General features: G+C 40.1%; 2 protein-coding genes across 3 annotated transcripts; both read right to left on the bottom strand.

Annotated features, from left to right (window-relative positions):
- Positions 1-1,186: 1,186 nt before the first annotated feature.
- Positions 1,187-3,466, bottom strand: LOC119223070 (galactose-specific lectin nattectin-like). Of its 2 annotated transcripts, none has more exons than XM_037480175.2 (7): positions 3,385-3,466; positions 3,175-3,273; positions 3,048-3,083; positions 2,825-2,928; positions 2,155-2,289; positions 1,904-2,015; positions 1,187-1,498 (listed from the first exon to the last, which is right to left on the bottom strand). In XM_037480175.2, exons 2-7 carry the CDS (start codon positions 3,227-3,229, stop codon positions 1,437-1,439), a joined length of 504 nt encoding a protein of 167 aa, XP_037336072.2. In that variant the 5' UTR covers positions 3,230-3,273; positions 3,385-3,466; the 3' UTR covers positions 1,187-1,436. The 2 variants fall into 2 exon arrangements, with proteins under 2 accessions (XP_037336072.2, XP_062416389.1); XM_062560405.1 differs by lacking the exon at positions 3,385-3,466 and adding an exon at positions 3,344-3,362.
- Positions 3,467-9,050: 5,584 nt separating this feature from the next.
- Positions 9,051-19,198, bottom strand: LOC119222164 (uncharacterized). Its single transcript, XM_062562298.1, has 16 exons — positions 19,162-19,198; positions 18,951-19,049; positions 18,824-18,859; positions 18,601-18,704; positions 17,930-18,064; positions 17,679-17,790; positions 17,214-17,273; positions 13,394-13,535; positions 12,805-12,811; positions 11,225-11,318; positions 11,068-11,142; positions 10,941-10,976; positions 10,718-10,821; positions 10,047-10,181; positions 9,796-9,907; positions 9,051-9,390 (listed from the first exon to the last, which is right to left on the bottom strand). The coding sequence occupies exons 2-16, from the start codon at positions 19,003-19,005 to the stop codon at positions 9,329-9,331; spliced, it is 1,269 nt and encodes a 422-aa protein (XP_062418282.1). The 5' UTR covers positions 19,006-19,049; positions 19,162-19,198; the 3' UTR covers positions 9,051-9,328.
- Between the last annotated feature and the right edge of the window lie 1,245 nt (positions 19,199-20,443).

Here is a 20,443-nt window from a genome sequence, read left to right as displayed (position 1 = left end):
GCTCCTCTATTTGACCAATCCTCCTTAAGAATGAGGCTCGGCCCGCCTGAGCTCCTTTACATACGGACACATGTGTATTTACACATTTATTTATTCATTCATTTATTTATACTTAAGTCATTTTTTGTCCTCCTTAGAAGTGGACAGTATCTGGCACGAACATGAAATGAGTTTGACACCTCTGGTGTATTGGGATCAATACAAGGCGGCGGTTACATTTACTGTTAAACTCGACTTCTTTAGCAAATATTCTACTTTTTAAATATGTTGAATTGTATTCATTTCTTCTCTAGGTGTGTACACTTTACTGGTTTAGTACTTACGGTTTAGTACTTTTAATCACTAACAACTAGGGCCGGGACTCGATTAAAAATATTAATCTAATTAATTGGAGGCTTTGTAATTAATTAATCGAAATTAATCGAGCTTCTGCAACAACACCAGCCCACCCGCCACCTCCGCTCAGCAGGCACCAACCGCCTCACCCCTATCATTCGCACTAACCGCCGAACCCTGGGGGACCGAGCCTTTGCCATCGCCGCCCCCACCCTTTGGAACTCACTCCCACAGCCTATTAGAAACTCTGACTCATTACCTTCCTTCAAATCAGTGCTCAAAACCCACCTGTTCAAACTAGCTTTTCCGTAAACCCCATTTTTTGTTTTTTTCCTCATGTAAAGCGTCTTTGAGTGTCCAAAAAAGCGCTATACAAGTTCGATTTATTATTATTATTATTATTATTATTAATCGCATATATTATACATACAGATATGCAAATTCCTTGTTGCATAGCTTGCTCACAACCATGCTCTTATCGACGCTTCCATCCATTTGATTTTATAATAAAATTTAGGAATTCACGGGGCCAACCGACACGGTCTCGTCAGCTTCTTCGTTCATGTTCACTCTGGTTTGTTGTTGTCTGAAGTCATGAACGCTAGTTGGTGCTCCAGTATAATCGGTCCGCCGAAACTCATCCAGTGAGAAACGTTCCGCGGTGCAAAAAATAAGTGTAAAAATGCGTAAAAAATGTGTAATGTGTTATTTTTGTGTAATTAATTAATCTTAATTCACATTGTAATTAATTAATCTTAATTAACGCGCTAAAGTCCAGACCCTACTAAAAACCTTAATGAGTTTACCTGCAAAGATCAACAACGAGATTGATGACAGACCAGCTTGTGTCAATGCTTGAGCTTTTTATTAATGCATAAAGAAAGAAAGTGAGATTGTGCTATAAGCATTCTTTCCATAAACCACTCTTGTTGAGGCTCAAGGCCTCAAACACCATCCAGCTTGTGTCACCTGTCGTATCGTTCCTTAAGTAGCGTTACAGCGATAGAAAAGAAAAGAATAGATATGAATACAATCACATGTATTTGAAAGCTTGCACTCCCTTTTTCTTAATCAACTCGCTATCAGTCCAGGGATCAGGGTCACTTGGCACAGACAGATGGACGTTTACTCCAGCACTGCACGTCATCCCAGGCCTTCCGACCTGCGAGTACAAAAACAAAAAGGTGAGTTAGAGAATTGAACACAAAGCAATCAAACCGTGGTCTGAACGCACATGATGTCACACTGTGTGTTATGCTAACCATGACCTGATCTGAGAGGAAAAAGAATGACACAGAATGACCTCTTTTCCTAAGATACACACGTTATAGCTGATCTTGTTTATTTGGTTTCTCAATAAATTCTTCTCCAAAAAGCTTCTAACTCAAAACTGAAATAGTTCCATGACTAAACAGAAGGAATGTGAAGAATAGTGGCCCAACAAGAGAAAGTGCACCAAAGAGTAGTTCCATTCTAAATGGTTCTAGCATATAAAATTAACTATTTGTCCAAAGTAAACCTTTTTATCACCAGCTTCACTCCTACAAGAAGCACTGTGTTCGTTTACCTCCAAAGTTCATTTGAAGGCAATGCTGTTGGCGCCAATGGTTGTTCGGCTCTCCACAGGCCCAGTTACTGTAGTCAAAACGAGTCCCATCACTCCAGAACCACTTTTTCTCCTGGAGAAAAAAAATATTATTAAATAAAATATGATTAAAATACAATTCAAAATCAATGAAATAGCATGAATTATAATAACAAATATTATTTAAGTTTTGTGTACAATATTAGTAAATTGGAAAATTATGAAAATAATACCTCTTCTGCATCAGAGCCTCCAATCCATGTTTCTCGATTGCAACGACTGGATCTCCTGATGATTCTCTGAATGGTCCGGTATTCCCGAAGGTTATGAACAGATGCGAGGTGTCCACCCAGGGCAAGACAGTTTCTCTACAGGAGACAGACAGAAGCGTGGGGCAGGTAAGTATTGGGAGGATTTGAACCGTCAATTTAAAATCAGTGATGAATTATGAGATTCGTTGGATTTAACCATTCCACACAGTGGGAGCAATGTGCCGCCGTAAAGGTGCGTAGGCAGCAGTTAGGGGTTGGGTGTCTTGCTCAGCAAAATTTCAACATAGGAGAAGGCAGGGTTCAAAACACCAACCCTGCAGTTAACAGCGCACCGTCTCTACACCATGTGCCACGTTTGAGTTATAATGCACCTTAGGGCATCTGGTTTCAGATGAACCGAAGTGCTTGAGAATCAGTGTTATATATATAGTGTTAAAGAGTAGCTGAATATGTAAAATGACAAGAGTTCGAATCCTCTGACCCTGTATGAAGATCACTGGGAGACTTTTATTTCTCTTCCATCCCAAAAAATGTTTCCATTGTTGAAGTTAATTTGGCTGCCAATTAAACTCTGTCTTTAACAATTACAACAACGACAGAGTCATCTGCATACATTTTACACCAACATTACCTCAGCTTGAGCCCAAGTCATCGCTGTTGGAATGTAGCGGTACCAGCGACGGTTGCAGTAAGTCCAACGGTTGTGACAAGACCTCTTGACCAGCTGAAGCTCAGCTGAGAGAAATAAAGTTTTGTCTGGAGTCAAGTCATCATGTATAATATTCATATTACTGTAATACATCCACTGATTTTGGTGGTAGGTAAACACTGTTACGCAATGCAAAACGTCTCACCTGTTGGTTCTTGTCCAGGCTGTTCCTCTGCGAGAGCTGGGGGTTTGTCATTGCAGTTATTGATCTGGATTATTGCTAATCAATGACAATGAATGGATTTGTACCAGTTACTACATCAATTACTCACCAGCAGCTATAGTCAGAGCCATCACGGCACAAAGAAGGGCAGTCACAGTCTTCATGGTGAAGGCAATGAGATGATGTAGATGCTGAAGATGAAGACCACCTTCAATACAAAGATGGATATGATTACTTATACTTGTGAAGAGGACAGAGAAACATACCAATGGTCAGACCTAAAAGACAAAGGATGCTGAGGACGACGAGGACAGCAAACCTGATACTGACGTCTGGAGCTTCAGTCGTCCTGTGATGAGCTGAAGAACGCAAGGAAGACATAAATACGCTGTGTTATCTCCTCATCTCTCACAGAAGAGGGAAGTAAGGACAGAAGTGTGACTCAAACATTGTCAGTGATGATCGGACACATTCAGAGGTCAACCTTTACAGGGATGGACTTCTGTGCTCTCATCCTGGTGTCACCATTGCACTCTGACTTTGCTGATTTTGATTTGGTTTCTACTAAAAAGCAAGGGATTATTTAAAAGTATTAAATGTAATCTGAAGATATGCATCTTGTTGGACAGCTGTGGACACTTCTTCAGCAAATAAGAAAACAGTTCATACTTCAATGTGAAGGATGTGTTACTTTGTTCAGTGCAAAGTATCAACGTAACTGAATATTTAGACACTTCATGAACAGCCATCTTCATTTCATACAGGTTTCATTGTCTCATCAGTTATATGAGGAGGATATAACATGTAGAACTGGTTAATTAAAGTGAACGCATATCAAGTAGTGATGCTGTAGACTTTTTTACATGGTTCTAGTTCGTGGAAAAGCTTCAGTAGGACGGATGGACTGGATTCATATTCTCCATCACGGAGTAGCCTGCTTTTGCTCCTAGATGAGAGTTATCCACAGTATGCAGAGCTCTCTGGTTACATGATTCTCTGGTCTCAGTGTTTAATGGTAGATTTTCAGGGTGTTTGTGTGTGGATATCAGATGGTCTGTGTCAATGTATATTGAGAAACCTTTTCTTCTGATAACTGTGACTGGCTGATGGTGTTGGAGATAAGGTCATAACTCTGATGAAATCGTACCTCAACCTCTCTGATGAAAATTTCCTCCGAATCATCTACTTCTTCTAAATATTCTGAGGCAATGAGATACCAGACTATTGGTCAATGAATAGCCATCTGGAAGTCATGATGGTACACTTTTACTTCAGCAGACCTCTGTCTCCACTTGATGAAGACAAGACTGAAGCATACAGATAACTCAAAATCAATATGTTCCATATTGAAGAAAGCTCAATGGATCAAAGGCCAATTTTGGGAAGATACATCATTTAGTTTAAACTCATCCTCTTTCCATAAAAAAGGCTGTGCTGCATATTAGCAATACAATAATTAAATTCTACAAATAATTTAGTGCAAAGGTTTGCATATGAACATGGATGACTTGTTTCTCAATCTCCCTGTTTTTGATCAGTTGAAGAAAAGCTTTGACTCCTTTACAATCCAGAGGATGGAGCGGAAACTAGTTCAATAAGAGGGGAGTTGTTGAAACAATGATTTATTAAACAGGCATGAATATTTACAGCACAAAGTATTTGGGGCTTGGACTTCTGCGTAAGATAGATCAGGGACCGAGATGAGATGAGGCGTATCCCCACTTTGGAGGTCCAGACACTGGTGGTGGTGGTAGAGAAAAACTTACTCAAATCCTATGATATGCCGGGATTTGCTGCCAACTGGAGGTGTCAGGGGGGTGGCGGATCGCCTATGGAGCGCTAACAGGGTACCTGCAGGGAGAGGGCCACCAGAGAAAGACACAGCTTGTTCAGCTTGTTTTCCTGACTTCATTCACGTTAAAGCTTTATTTATCAGTGTTGTTCTGGAGGACCATTGGTTTTTGGGGTGTGGCGAGAAGACTATGGCAGCACATGTGTTCCATTACTATGGTTGTCTGCTGTAACTAACGTTTCTGTTGAATATGTCACTGTGCTGTGCCTTGAGAAACAGTCATATTCAAACACTGTCCTGTCCAGTGGCGGCTGGTCCATAGAGGGCATTGGGGCGTGGCCCCACCATGAGTGACAACAAAAAAAAACGTTTTATTTTAAAAATACATTTTACAAATAGTCAATATTTGTGTTTTTTGTTTATATTTGTAAATCAAGATATCTGCGCAAAATATATCCTTTTCCTTCACGTCTTCTCCACTTTTCTGAGCTGGGCTCGGGCCGTGTCCCCTAGAGGCGGGTCTATGAAGCAGTTAGCCAATCACTGATGAAGGTAATGAGTGCCATTATAATTTCAGTGTGCTGAAATACATTGAGATTTGGGCATAGCCCTCTGCCGCCCTACGCTACGCTGTGGCTTACGTGGAGACATTCGCCGTGGTGATGATGCTGATCTCCAGGGTTTGATTGAAGGGCGTGTACAGCTGAGCACGGTTTGCTGGGGTTGGGGGCAGGAACTTGGGCAGATAGACTCCCTCTGTGCAGTCCGGCACCACAGGATCCACTGGATCCACAGGACACTAGTATGAGAATATGTTTTGTGGACTAAATCATAATTGTCAAATGGAATGCTCTTGCATCCATCAATGAGTGAATTCAAATTAGCATGGATCAGGATAATTGCTGAAGAGATTAATTGTTTGAGTCAGAAAGTAAAATTAACAAACTGACTGACCCTTAGATGGAGAATTGAATTGGTTCATTCTGACATCAGGTTGTGTCAATGGGATAAAAAAAGCCTCAATGGTGCAGAAGCTCCATTTTTAATCTTGTGGGTGTAAAGAGATTGATGCATGTAAGAGATGTGTGTGTGTGTGTGTGTGTGTGTGTGTGTGTGTGTGTGTGTATATATGCTTATATATACATGCAGTGTTGGGAAAGTTCACTTTCTACATGAACTAGTTCAAAGTTCAGTTCACAAATTTTAAAATGAACTAGTTCAGTTCATAGTTCAAACAAAATATTTGAACAAAGTTCACAGTTCAGTTCTTTTTTTTCATGTTGCTGCAAGCTATTATTTTTCTAAATTTTTGCCACAGCCCAGAACCACAGACAGCAATTATTTAATCAGTTTTAACACTGAAGCTATGCATCAGATTTAATCTTCATATCCAATTTTTAATCCTTATCCAACCAGGGTTTACATTAGCATTGAGGGGTCAGCATTTGAGACCAAAAAAATGCTTAAAATAATAAATACTTTGTACCCGAAGTATTTAGTCACTTCTGGCATATTTTTCATCAACAAGCCGAGGACGGTCAGGAGCAGTTCCTGCACATGAGGACATGTCTCCCTGAGATGATTCTGTGAGTGACGGCTGCCTGTTGAATGTGAGAGCTGGTAGCCCCGCCCACCCAGTCAATGCGTGCAAGCAGGCGGAACACTGAGTGCGCTTTTTTAATAAAAAGTTTTTAAATAAGGAATCAAAAACACGACAGTTATCATTAAGGTGCAAATGTTTGCAAAGAAAGGTCAGATTCCTCCCATCCTCACCGACCTTGTCAGTAACTTCATAAAACTCATTTAAATTACTATACGCCGTGTCTTTGCTACACGCAGCTGTCGCCTCTATGCATTTTTTTTTGATGACGCATGCACGGTGCGACACTGGAGGCTGGTGTTGCCAGATTGGGTGTTTTTTCCGCTACTTATTAAGGCGCGTTTACGGTGTGTTTTCTATAGAAATCTGGCAACCTATTTGAACGATGTTAACCTGAAAGAACGCGCCGTTCATAGACACCGGAATGAACATGTTCACAGTGACGTTCATCGGGCGTTAATACAGTACGTTCAGTTCACGTTCGCCCAAAATATGAATGCGTTCATTAACTATCGTTCAATGAACGCGTTCAGGCACAACACTGTATACATATATAGTACCAGTCCGAAGTTTGGACACACCTTCTCATTTAATTGAATGAATAAAGATTAATGAATTTCTCCTCCAACCGAACTAATTGGATCAAAATTGCGTGCAAATACTGGAAATACTCGCTGTAGACTAACTGTTCATTTTCTTGAAGCAAACCATCCTCACTTCCAGTAAAGCACTGTGAGACAATGCGTCTCTCTGTCAGAGGGAGAATGGCAGGTCCACAGAGTCGGTAAGCATGGTTATGTGTTCTATCATTGTCTCGCAAGCAAGTGACCCATCAACCTCTTTGTGCTGCAAACAGGGGATTGGGGGAAACAAAAGCAATACTGACGCAGCAGTGACAACAGGAAATATAATCCAGAAGATCCAGTTCCATCAGCGTTGAGGTGTTCAGGGACTCGTTCCTAAGCGCTGTGAAGACATTAAACAGGCCGGAATGGTTCTCATCCCAGAGCTTTGACCCAATCACTGTTCATTTTCCTGAAGAAAACCATCTTCCCTTCCAGTAAAGCACTGTGAGACAATGCGTCTCTCTGTCAGAGGGAGCCTTCAAGTTTAACAGGAACTCAGAGTTCCCAAGATGCTCAGCTACATCTCGCCCAGTAGAAGCCATGAGCTGCTAGCAGCTTCTAGACGCTCTACAGGAGCGAAGTGCTGGGATCAATTGCTTCTTTCTCGCTCCTCTATTTGACCAATCCTCCTTAAGAATGAGGTTCGGCCCGTCTGAGCTCCTTTACATACGGACACAGAAATACTGGCATAAATAAATGACAAAATACAGAAATGTAAATAAATGTAGAAATACAGAAATGTAGAAATAAATACATTAATTTATATTCTGTTCAGGTGTAAAGTTATATTAATAGATTAATGTATTTATTTTTTTATTTAAGCATTTATTTATTTATTTACATGTGTATTTACACATTTATTTATTCATTCATTTATTTATACTTAAGTCATTTTTTGTCCTCCTTAGAAGTGGACAGTATCTGGCACGAACATGAAATGAGTTTGACACCTCTGGTGTATTGGGATCAATACAAGGCGGCGGTTACATTTACTGTTAAACTCGACTTCTTTAGCAAATATTCTACTTTTTAAATATGTTGAATTGTATTCCTTTCTTCTCTAGGTGTGTACACTTTACTGGTTTAGTACTTACGGTTTAGTACTTTTAATCACTAACAACTAGGGCCGGGACTCGATTAAAAATATTAATCTAATTAATTGGAGGCTTTGTAATTAATTAATCGAAATTAATCGCATATATTATACATACACATATTTGACTTGAGAACAGTGAGAAGTCATTTTTTCACATGGATTTTTATTTTTGTTCAACCAATTACAGTGTAGCAATAGGATATTTAGAAATATAGTACTTACAAAAATTCAGGTAGCCTATAGGTAAGTAGACCTTCTGTAAACTAGTTTTTTTTAAGTAGACCAATATTTTCAAGTACATTCAGAACATTGGTTATTTTTTCAGACGTGGTCCTTAAACCAGTCATCTGGTGCAGTGTGGGTTGGGTGTGGGTCCTTGTACTCGGGTTTGGCTAACGTCCACGCTAGCTGCTAATTGTTTTGCGTTGAGGTGATACTTGAGGCTCGATGTGCTGCGGTGATATGCAAATTCCTTGTTGCATAGCTTGCTCACAACCATGCTCTTATTGACGCTTCCATCCATTTGATTTTATAATAAAATTTAGGAATTCACGGGGCCAACCGACACGGTCTCGTCAGCTTCTTCGTTCATGTTCACTGTGGTTTGTTGTTGTCTGAAGTCATGAACGCTAGTTGGTGCTCCAGTATAATCGGTCCGCCGAAACTCATCCAGTGAGAAACGTTCCGCGGTGCAAAAAATAAGTGTAAAAATGCGTAAAAAATGTGTAATGTGTTATTTTTGTGTAATTAATTAATCTTAATTCACATTGTAATTAATTAATCTTAATTAACGCGCTAAAGTCCAGACCCTACTAAAAACCTTAATGAGTTTACCTGCAAAGATCAACAACGAGATTGATCACAGACCAGCTTGTGTCAATGCTTGAGCTTTTTATTAATGCATAAAGAAAGAAAGGTTATTCATGTAGAATACATGTGAGATTGTGCTATAAGCATTCTTTCCATAAACCACTCTTGTTGAGGCTCAAGGCCTCAAACACCATCCAGCTTGTGTCACCTGTCGTATCGTTCCTTAAGTAGCGTTACAGCGATAGAAAAGAAAAGAATAGATATGAATACAATCACATGTATTTGAAAGCTTGCACTCCCTTTTTCTTAATCAACTCGCTATCAGTCCAGGGATCAGGGTCACTTGGCACAGACAGATGGACGTTTACTCCAGCACTGCACGTCATCCCAGGCCTTCCGACCTGCGAGTACAAAAACAAAAAGGTGAGTTAGAGAATTGAACACAAAGCAATCAAACCGTGGTCTGAACGCACATGATGTCACACTGTGTGTTATGCTAACCATGACCTGATCTGAGAGGAAAAAGAATGACACAGAATGACCTCTTTTCCTAAGATACACACGTTATAGTTGATCTTGTTTATTTGGTTTCTCAATAAATTCTTCTCCAAAAAGCTTCTAACTCAAAACTGAAATAGTTCCATGACTAAACAGAAGGAATGTGAAGAATAGTGGCCCAACAAGAGAAAGCCCACAAAAGAGTAGTTTCATTCTAAATGGTTCTAGCATATAAAATTAACTATTTGTCCAAAGTAAACCTTTTTATCACCAGCTTCACTCCTACAAGAAGCACTGTGTTCTTTTACCTCCAAAGTTCATTTGAAGGCAATGCTGTTGGCGCCAATGGTTGTTCGGCTCTCCACAGGCCCAGTTACTGTAGTCAAAACGAGTCCCATCACTCCAGAACCACTTTTTCTCCTGGAGAAAAAAAATATTATTAAATAAAATATGATTGAAATATAATTCAAAATCAATGAAATAGCATGAATTATAATAACAAATATTATTTAAGTTTTGTGTACAATATTAGTAAATTGGAAAATTATGAAAATAATACCTCTTCTGCATCAGAGCCTCCAATCCATGTTTCTCGATTGCAACGACTGGATCTCCTGATGATTCTCTGAATGGTCCGGTATTCCCGAAGGTTATGAACAGATGCGAGGTGTCCACCCAGGGCAAGACAGTTTCTCTACAGGAGACAGACAGAAGCGTGGGGCAGGTAAGTATTTGGGAGGATTTGAACCGTCAATTTAAAATCAGTGATGAATTATGAGATTCGTTGGATTTAACCATTCCACACAGTGGGAGCAATGTGCCGCCGTAAAGGTGCGTAGGCAGCAGTTAGGGGTTGGGTGTCTTGCTCAGCAAAATTTCAACATAGGAGAAGGCAGGGTTCAAAACACCAACCCTGCAGTTAACAGCGCACCGTCTCTACACCATGTGCCACGTTTGAGTTATAATGCACCTTAGGGCATCTGGTTTCAGATGAACCGAAGTGCTTGAGAATCAGTGTTATATATATAGTGTTAAAGAGTAGCTGAATATGTAAAATGACAAGAGTTCGAATCCTCTGACCCTGTATGAAGATCACTGGGAGACTTTTATTTCTCTTCCATCCCAAAAAATGTTTCCATTGTTGAAGTTAATTTGGCTGCCAATTAAACTCTGTCTTTAACAATTACAACAACTACAGAGTCATCTGCATACATTTTACACCAACATTACCTCAGCTTGAGCCCAAGTCATCGCTGTTGGAATGTAGCGGTACCAGCGACGGTTGCAGTAAGTCCAACGGTTGTGACAAGACCTCTTGACCAGCTGAAGCTCAGCTGAGAGAAATAAAGTTTTGTCTGGAGTCAAGTCATCATGTATAATATTCATATTACTGTAATACATCCACTGATTTTGGTGGTAGGTAAACACTGTTACGCAATGCAAAACGTCTCACCTGTTGGTTCTTGTCCAGGCTGTTCCTCTGCGAGAGCTGGGGGTTTGTCATTGCAGTTATTGATCTGGATTATTGCTAATCAATGACAATGAATGGATTTGTACCAGTTACTACATCAATTACTCACCAGCAGCTATAGTCAGAGCCATCACGGCACAAAGAAAGGCAGTCACAGTCTTCATGGTGAAGGCAATGAGATGATCTAGATGATGAAGATTAAGACCACCTTCAATACAAAGACGGAGATGATTACTTATACTTGTGAAGAGGACAGAGAAACATACCAATGGTCAGACCTAAAAGACAAAGGATGCTGAGGACGAAGAAGGACAGCAAACCTGATACTGACGTCTGGAGCTTCAGTCGTCCTGTGATGAGCTGAAGAACGCAAGGAAGACATAAATACGCTGTGTTATCTCCTCATCTCTCACAGAAGAGGGAAGTAAGGACAGAAGTGTGACTCAAACATTGTCAGTGATGAACGGACACATTCAGAGGTCAACCTTTACAGGGATGGACTTATGTGCTCTCATCCTGGTGTCACCATTGCACTCTGACTTTGCTGATTTTGATTTGGTTTCTACTAAAAAGCAAGGGATTATTTAAAAGTATTAAATGTAATCTGAAGATATGCATCTTGTTGGACAGCTGTGGACACTTCTTCAGCAAATAAGAAAACAGTTCATACTTCAATGTGAAGGATGTGTTACTTTGTTCAGTGCAAAGTATCAACGTAACTGAATATTTAGACACTTCATGAACAGCCATCTTCATTTCATACAGGTTTCATTGTCTCATCAGTTATATGAGGAGGATATAACATGTAGAACTGGTTAATTAAAGTGAACGCATATCAAGTAGTGATGCTGTAGACTTTTTTACATGGTTCTAGTTCGTGGAAAAGCTTCAGTAGGACGGATGGACTGGATTCATATTCTCCATCATGGAGTAGCCTGCTTTTGCTCCTAGATGAGAGTTATCCACAGTATGCAGAGCTCTCTGGTTACATGATTCTCTGGTCTCAGTGTTTGTTAGGTAGATTTTCAGGGTGTTTGTGTGTGGATATCAGATGGTCTGTGTCAATGTATATTGAGAAACCTTTTCTTCTGATAACTGTGACTGGCTGATGGTGTTGGAGATAAGGTCATAACTCTGATGAAATCGTACCTCAACCTCTCTGATGAAAATTTCCTCCGAATCATCTACTTCTTCTAAATATTCTGAGGCAATGAGATACCAGACTATTGGTCAATGAATAGCCATCTGGAAGTCATGATGGTACACTTTTACTTCAGCAGACCTCTGTCTCCACTTGATGAAGACAAGACTGAAGCATACAGATAACTCAAAATCAATATGTTCCATATTGAAGAAAGCTCAATGGATCAAAGGCCAATTTTGGGAAGATACATCATTTAGTTTAAACTCATCCTCTTTCCATAAAAAAGGCTGTGCTGCATATTAGCAATACAATAATTAAATTCTACAAATAATTCAGTGCAAAGGTTTGCATATGAACATGGATGACTTGTTTCTCAATCTCCCTGTTTTTGATCAGTTGAAGAAAAGCTTTGACTCCTTTACAATCCAGAGGATGGAGCGGAAACTAGTTCAATAAGAGGGGAGTTGTTGAAACAATGATTTATTAAACAGGCATGAATATTTACAGCACAAAGTATTTGGGGCTTGGACTTCTGCGTAAGATAGATCAGGGACCGAGATGAGATGAGGCGTATCCCCACTTTGGAGGTCCAGACACTGGTGGTGGTGGTAGAGAAAAACTTACTCAAATCCTATGATATGCCGGGATTTGCTGCCAGCTGGAGGTGTCAGGGGGGTGGCGGATCGCCTATGGAGCGCTAACAGCGTACCTGCAGGGAGAGGGCCACCAGAGAAAGACACAGCTTGTTCAGCTTGTTTTCCTGACTTCATTCACGTTAAAGCTTTATTTATCAGTGTTGTTCTGGAGGACCATTGGTTTTTGGGGTGTGGCGAGAAGACTATGGCAGCACATGTGTTCCATTACTATGGTTGTCTGCTGTAACTAACGTTTCTGTTGAATATGTCACTGTGCTGTGCCTTGAGAAACAGTCATATTCAAACACTGTCCTGTCCAGTGGCGGCTGGTCCATAGAGGGCATTGGGGCGTGGCCCCACCATGAGTGACAACAAAAAAAAACGTTTTATTTTAAAAATACATTTTACAAATAGTCAATATTTGTGTTTTTTGTTTATATTTGTAAATCAAGATATCTGCGCAAAATATATCCTTTTCCTTCACGTCTTCTCCACTTTTCTGAGCTGGGCTCGGGCCGTGTCCCCTAGAGGCGGGTCTATGAAGCAGTTAGCCAATCACTGATGAAGGTAATGAGTGCCATTATAATTTCAGTGTGCTGAAATACATTGAGATTTGGGCATAGCCCTCTGCCGCCCTACGCTACGCTGTGGCTTACGTGGAGACATTCGCCGTGGTGATGATGCTGATCTCCAGAGTTTGATTGAAGGGCGTGTACAGCTGAGCACGGTTTGCTGGGGTTGGGGGCAGGAACTTGGGCAGATAGACTCCCTCTGTGCAGTCCGGCACCACAGGATCCACTGGATCCACAGGACACTAGTATGAGAATATGTTTTGTGGACTAAATCATAATTGTCAAATGGAATGCTCTTGCATCCATCAATGAGTGAATGAAGAGTGAATTCAAATTAGCATGGATCATGATAATTGCTGAAGAGATGAATTGTTTGAGTCAGAAAGTAAAATTAACAAACTGACTGACCCTTAGATGGAGAATTGAATTGGTTCATTCTGACATCAGGTTGTGTCAATGGGATAAAAAAAAGCCTCAATGGTGCAGAAGCTCCATTTTTAATCTTGTGGGTGTAAAGAGATTGATGCATGTAAGAGATGTGTGTGTGTGTGTGTGTATATATGCTTATATATACATACAGTGTTGGGAAAGTTCACTTTCTACGTGAACTAGTTCAAAGTTCAGTTCACAAATTTTAAAATGAACTAGTTCAGTTCATAGTTCAAACAAAATATTTGAACTAAGTTCACAGTTCAGTTCTTTTTTTTCATGTTGCTGCAAGCTATTATTTTTCTAAATTTTTGCCACAGCCCAGAACCACAGACAGCAATTATTTAATCAGTTTTAACACTGAAGCTATGCATCAGATTTAATCTTCATATCCAATTTTTAATCCTTATCCAACCAGGGTTTACATTAGCATTGAGGGGTCAGCATTTGAGACCAAAAAAATGCTTAAAATAATAAATACTTTGTACCCGAAGTATTTAGTCACTTCTGGCATATTTTTCATCAACAAGCCGAGGACGGTCAGGAGCAGTTCCTGCACATGAGGACATGTCTCCCTGAGATGATTCTGTGAGTGACGGCTGCCTGTTGCATGTGAGAGCTGGTAGCCCCGCCCACCCAGTCAATGCGTGCAAGCAGGCGGAACACTGAGTGCGCTTTTTTAATAAAAAGTTTTTAAATAAGGAATCAAAAACACGACAGTTATCATTAAGGTGCAAATGTTTGCAAAGAAAGGTCAGATTCCTCCCATCCTCACCGACCTTGTCAGTAACTTCATAAAACTCATTTAAATTACTATACGCCGTGTCTTTGCTACACGCAGCTGTCGCCTCTATGCATTTTTTTTTGATGACGCATGCACGGTGCGACACTGGAGGCTGGTGTTGCCAGATTGGGTGTTTTTTCCGCTACTTATTAAGGCGCGTTTACGGTGTGTTTTCTATAGAAATCTGGCAACCTATTTGAACGATGTTAACCTGAAAGAACGCGCCGTTCATAGACACCGGAATGAACATGTTCACAGTGACGTTCATCGGGCGTTAATACAGTACGTTCAGTTCACGTTCGCCCAAAATATGAATGCGTTCATTAACTATCGTTCAATGAACGCGTTCAGGCACAACACTGTATACATATATAGTACCAGTCCGAAGTTTGGACACACCTTCTCATTTAATTGAATGAATAAAGATTAATGAATTTCTCCTCCAACCGAACTAATTGGATCAAAATTGCGTGCAAATACTGGAAATACTCGCTGTAGACTAACTGTTCATTTTCTTGAAGCAAACCATCCTCACTTCCAGTAAAGCACTGTGAGACAATGCGTCTCTCTGTCAGAGGGAGAATGGCAGGTCCACAGAGTCGGTAAGCATGGTTATGTGTTCTATCATTGTCTCGCAAGCAAGTGACCCATCAACCTCTTTGTGCTGCAAACAGGGGATTGGGGGAAACAAAAGCAATACTGACGCAGCAGTGACAACAGGAAATATAATCCAGAAGATCCAGTTCCATCAGCGTTGAGGTGTTCAGGGACTCGTTCCTAAGCGCTGTGAAGACATTAAACAGGCCGGAATGGTTCTCATCCCAGAGCTTTGACCCAATCACTGTTCATTTTCCTGAAGAAAACCATCTTCCCTTCCAGTAAAGCACTGTGAGACAATGCGTCTCTCTGTCAGAGGGAGCCTTCAAGTTTAACAGGAACTCAGAGTTCCCAAGATGCTCAGCTACATCTCGCCCAGTAGAAGCCATGAGCTGCTAGCAGCTTCTAGACGCTCTACAGGAGCGAAGTGCTGGGATCAATTGCTTCTTTCTCGCTCCTCTATTTGACCAATCCTCCTTAAGAATGAGGTTCGGCCCGTCTGAGCTCCTTTACATACGGACACAGAAATACTGGCATAAATAAATGACAAAATACAGAAATGTAAATAAATGTAGAAATACAGAAATGTAGAAATAAATACATTAATTTATATTCTGTTCAGGTGTAAAGTTATATTAATAGATTAATGTATTTATTTTTTTATTTAAGCATTTATTTATTTATTTACATGTGTATTTACACATTTATTTATTCATTCATTTATTTATACTTAAGTCATTTTTTGTCCTCCTTAGAAGTGGACAGTATCTGGCACGAACATGAAATGAGTTTGACACCTCTGGTGTATTGGGATCAATACAAGGCGGCGGTTACATTTACTGTTAAACTCGACTTCTTTAGCAAATATTCTACTTTTTAAATATGTTGAATTGTATTCCTTTCTTCTCTAGGTGTGTACACTTTACTGGTTTAGTACTTACGGTTTAGTACTTTTAATCACTAACAACTAGGGCCGGGACTCGATTAAAAATATTAATCTAATTAATTGGAGGCTTTGTAATTAATTAATCGAAATTAATCGCATATATTATACATACACATATTTGACTTGAGAACAGTGAGAAGTCATTTTTTCACATGGATTTTTATTTTTGTTCAACCAATTACAGTGTAGCAATAGGATATTTAGAAATATAGTACTTACAAAAATTCAGGTAGCCTATAGGTAAGTAGACCTTCTGTAAACTAGTTTTTTTTAAGTAGACCAATATTTTCAAGTACATTCAGAACATTGGTTATTTTTTCAGAGGTGGTCCTTAAACCGGTCATCTGGTGCAGTGTGGGTTGGGTGTGGGTCCTTGTACTCGGGTTTGGCTAACGTCCACGCTAGCTGCTAATTGTTTTGCGTTGAGGTGATACTTGAGGCTCGATGTGCTGCGGTGATATGCAAATTCCTTGTTGCATAGCTTGCTCACAACCATGCTCTTATTGACGCTTCCATCCATTTGATTTTATAATAAAATTTAGGAATTCACGCGGCCAACCGACACGGTCTCGTCAGCTTCTTCGTTCATGTTCACTGTGGTTTGTTGTTGTCTGAAGTCATGAACGCTAGTTGGTGCTCCAGTATAATCGGTCCGCCGAAACTCATCCAGTGAGAAACGTTCCACGGTGCAAAAAATAAGTGTAAAAATGCGTAAAAAATGTGTAATGTGTTATTTTTGTGTAATTAATTAATCTTAATTCACATTGTAATTAATTAATCTTAATTAACGCGCTAAAGTCCAGACCCTACTAAAAACCTTAATGAGTTTACCTGCAAAGATCAACAACGAGATTGATCACAGACCAGCTTGTGTCAATGCTTGAGCTTTTTATTAATGCATAAAGAAAGAAAGGTTATTCATGTAGAATACATGTGAGGTTGTGCTATAAGCATTCTTTCCATAAACCACTCTTGTTGAGGCTCAAGGCCTCAAACACCATCCAGCTTGTGTCACCTGTCGTATCGTTCCTTAAGTAGCGTTACAGCGATAGAAAAGAAAAGAATAGATATGAATACAATCACATGTATTTGAAAGCTTGCACTCCCTTTTTCTTAATCAACTCGCTATCAGTCCAGGGATCAGGGTCACTTGGCACAGACAGATGGACGTTTACTCCAGCACTGCACGTCATCCCAGGCCTTCCGACCTGCGAGTACAAAAACAAAAAGGTGAGTTAGAGAATTGAACACAAAGCAATCAAACCATGGTCTGAACGCACATGATGTCACACTGTGTGTTATGCTAACCATGACCTGATCTGAGAGGAAAAAGAATGACACAGAATGACCTCTTTTCCTAAGATACACACGTTATAGCTGATCTTGTTTATTTGGTTTCTCAATAAATTCTTCTCCAAAAAGCTTCTAACTCAAAACTGAAATAGTTCCATGACTAAACAGAAGGAATGTGAAGAATAGTGGCCCAACAAGAGAAAGCCCACAAAAGAGTAGTTTCATTCTAAATGGTTCTAGCATATAAAATTAACTATTTGTCCAAAGTAAACCTTTTTATCACCAGCTTCACTCCTACAAGAAGCACTGTGTTCTTTTACCTCCAAAGTTCATTTGAAGGCAATGCTGTTGGCGCCAATGGTTGTTCGGCTCTCCACAGGCCCAGTTACTGTAGTCAAAACGAGTCCCATCACTCCAGAACCACTTTTTCTCCTGGAGAAAAAAAATATTATTAAATAAAATATGATTAAAATACAATTCAAAATCAATGAAATAGCATGAATTATAATAACAAATATTATTTAAGTTTTGTGTACAATATTAGTAAATTGGAAAATTATGAAAATAATACCTCTTCTGCATCAGAGCCTCCAATCCATGTTTCTCGATTGCAACGACTGGATCTCCTGATGATTCTCTGAATGGTCCGGTATTCCCGAAGGTTATGAACAGATGCGAGGTGTCCACCCAGGGCAAGACAGTTTCTCTACAGGAGACAGACAGAAGCGTGGGGCAGGTAAGTATTTGGGAGGATTTGAACCGTCAATTTAAAATCAGTGATGAATTATGAGATTCGTTGGATTTAACCATTCCACACAGTGGGAGCAATGTGCCGCCGTAAAGGTGCGTAGGCAGCAGTTAGGGGTTGGGTGTCTTGCTCAGCAAAATTTCAACATAGGAGAAGGCAGGGTTCAAAACACCAACCCTGCAGTTAACAGCGCACCGTCTCTACACCATGTGCCACGTTTGAGTTATAATGCACCTTAGGGCATCTGGTTTCAGATGAACCGAAGTGCTTGAGAATCAGTGTTATATATATAGTGTTAAAGAGTAGCTGAATATGTAAAATGACAAGAGTTCGAATCCTCTGACCCTGTATGAAGATCACTGGGAGACTTTTATTTCTCTTCCATCCCAAAAAATGTTTCCATTGTTGAAGTTAATTTGGCTGCCAATTAAACTCTGTCTTTAACAATTACAACAACTACAGAGTCATCTGCATACATTTTACACCAACATTACCTCAGCTTGAGCCCAAGTCATCGCTGTTGGAATGTAGCGGTACCAGCGACGGTTGCAGTAAGTCCAACGGTTGTGACAAGACCTCTTGACCAGCTGAAGCTCAGCTGAGAGAAATAAAGTTTTGTCTGGAGTCAAGTCATCATGTATAATATTCATATTACTGTAATACATCCACTGATTTTGGTGGTAGGTAAACACTGTTACGCAATGCAAAACGTCTCACCTGTTGGTTCTTGTCCAGGCTGTTCCTCTGCGAGAGCTGGGGGTTTGTCATTGCAGTTATTGATCTGGATTATTGCTAATCAATGACAATGAATGGATTTGTACCAGTTACTACATCAATTACTCACCAGCAGCTATAGTCAGAGCCATCACGGCACAAAGAAGGGCAGTCACAGTCTTCATGGTGAAGGCAATGAGATGATCTAGATGATGAAGATTAAGACCACCTTCAATACAAAGACGGAGATGATTACTTATACTTGTGAAGAGGACAGAGAAACATACCAATGGTCAGACCTAAAAGACAAAGGATGCTGAGGACGAAGAAGGACAGCAAACCTGATACTGACGTCTGGAGCTTCAGTCGTCCTGTGATGAGCTGAAGAACGCGAGGAAGACATAAATACGCTGTGTTATCTCCTCATCTCTCACAGAAGAGGGAAGTAAGGACAGAAGTGTGACTCAAACATTGTCAGTGATGATCGGACACATTCAGAGGTCAACCTTTACAGGGATGGACTTCTGTGCTCTCATCCTGGTGTCACCATTGCACTCTGACTTTGCTGATTATGATTTGTTATCTACTGAAAAGCAAGGGACTTTTTTTAAGAATTAAAAGTGTTCATCATTGTGAATATGAAAGCTAGAAAGGTTCCTACCCCCCCCCCTCTAATTAGGAAAAACGTATGCAATCAAAAAATCTAGTTTCAAAAACCACCCTTTGGTTCGGGCATGTCTGGGGGGTTTTGCTCCTGCGTCGTTCTTCCCCCACAGACCAAAGACATGCAAGGTTGCGTTTCAGTTTTATGGCTCGCATCTTAGATAGTGGTTCATTATAACGTGGTTAACATACAATTTGATTTTGACGTATATTGATCATATTGTGAATCCATCTGCTTTCCTGGTGTGCGCTGCAGTTGGAGATTGTGGGCGTAAAGATACGGTTACTTTGTTCTGTAGCAAATATCATCTGAATCTTCAGATTCTGAACAAAAAGGGGAGAAGGAGTATTGGAAAATGGTAATACTCCATTTAAGTACTCGTAGTTGTTCAGCATGGATGTGTGATGATGTACGTTGTCTCAAAATAAGAAAACTGTTCATACATCAATGTGAGGGATGTGTCACTTTGTTCAGTAGCAAGTATCGCTGTAACTGAATACTTAGACACTTCATTAAAAGCCATCTTCATTTTATACAGGTGTCATTGTCTCATCAGTTATATGAGGATGAGTTTGAATTGTCCCCCTCCATGTAGAACTGGTTTATTAAAGTGAACACATATCAAGTAGTGCTGCTGTGGACTTTCTTACATGGTTCTCGTTAGTGGAAAAGCTTCAGTAAGACAGATGGATTGGATTCATATTCTCCATCATGGAGTAGCCTGCTTTTGCTCCTAGATGTCTGAGAGGTGTCCACAGTATGCAGAGCTCTCTGGTTACATGATTCTCTGGTCTCAGTGTTTGTTGGTAGAGTCTCAGGGTGTGTGTGGACATCAGATGGTCTATGTCAATTTATATTGAGAAACCTTTTCTTCTGATTACTGTGACTGGCTGATGGTAATGGAGATAAGGTCATAACTCTGATGAAATCGTACCTCAACCTCTCTGATGAAAATTTCC

This window comes from Pungitius pungitius, chromosome 1, assembly GCF_949316345.1.
Source record: "Pungitius pungitius chromosome 1, fPunPun2.1, whole genome shotgun sequence".
Lineage (NCBI taxonomy): Eukaryota > Metazoa > Chordata > Actinopteri > Perciformes > Gasterosteidae > Pungitius > Pungitius pungitius.
The sequence above is the reverse complement of the archived record's forward strand: the minus strand, read 5'-3'. Positions and strand labels throughout refer to the sequence as shown.

What these genes read in the sequence shown, in the direction of transcription:
- LOC119223070 (XM_037480175.2), bottom strand. Translation starts at nt 3,229, where the DNA reads ATGAAGACTGTGACTGCCCTTCTTTGTGCCGTGATGGCTCTGACTATA. An exon ending in GCCTGGACAAGAACCAACAG is followed by an intron (nt 2,929 to 3,047) that starts GTGAGACGTTTT and finishes TATTTCTCTCAG; the next exon opens with CTGAGCTTCAGCTGGTCAAG. An exon ending in TGACTTGGGCTCAAGCTGAG is followed by an intron (nt 2,290 to 2,824) that starts GTAATGTTGGTG and finishes TGTCTCCTGTAG; the next exon opens with AGAAACTGTCTTGCCCTGGG.
- LOC119222164 (XM_062562298.1), bottom strand. Translation starts at nt 19,005, where the DNA reads ATGAAGACTGTGACTGCCCTTCTTTGTGCCGTGATGGCTCTGACTATA. An exon ending in CCTTCAAATGAACTTTGGAG is followed by an intron (nt 17,274 to 17,678) that starts GTAAAAGAACAC and finishes TTGTACTCGCAG; the next exon opens with GTCGGAAGGCCTGGGATGAC. An exon ending in TCCATCTGTCTGTGCCAAGT is followed by an intron (nt 13,536 to 17,213) that starts GACCCTGATCCC and finishes CTGTGGATCCAG; the next exon opens with TGGATCCTGTGGTGCCGGAC.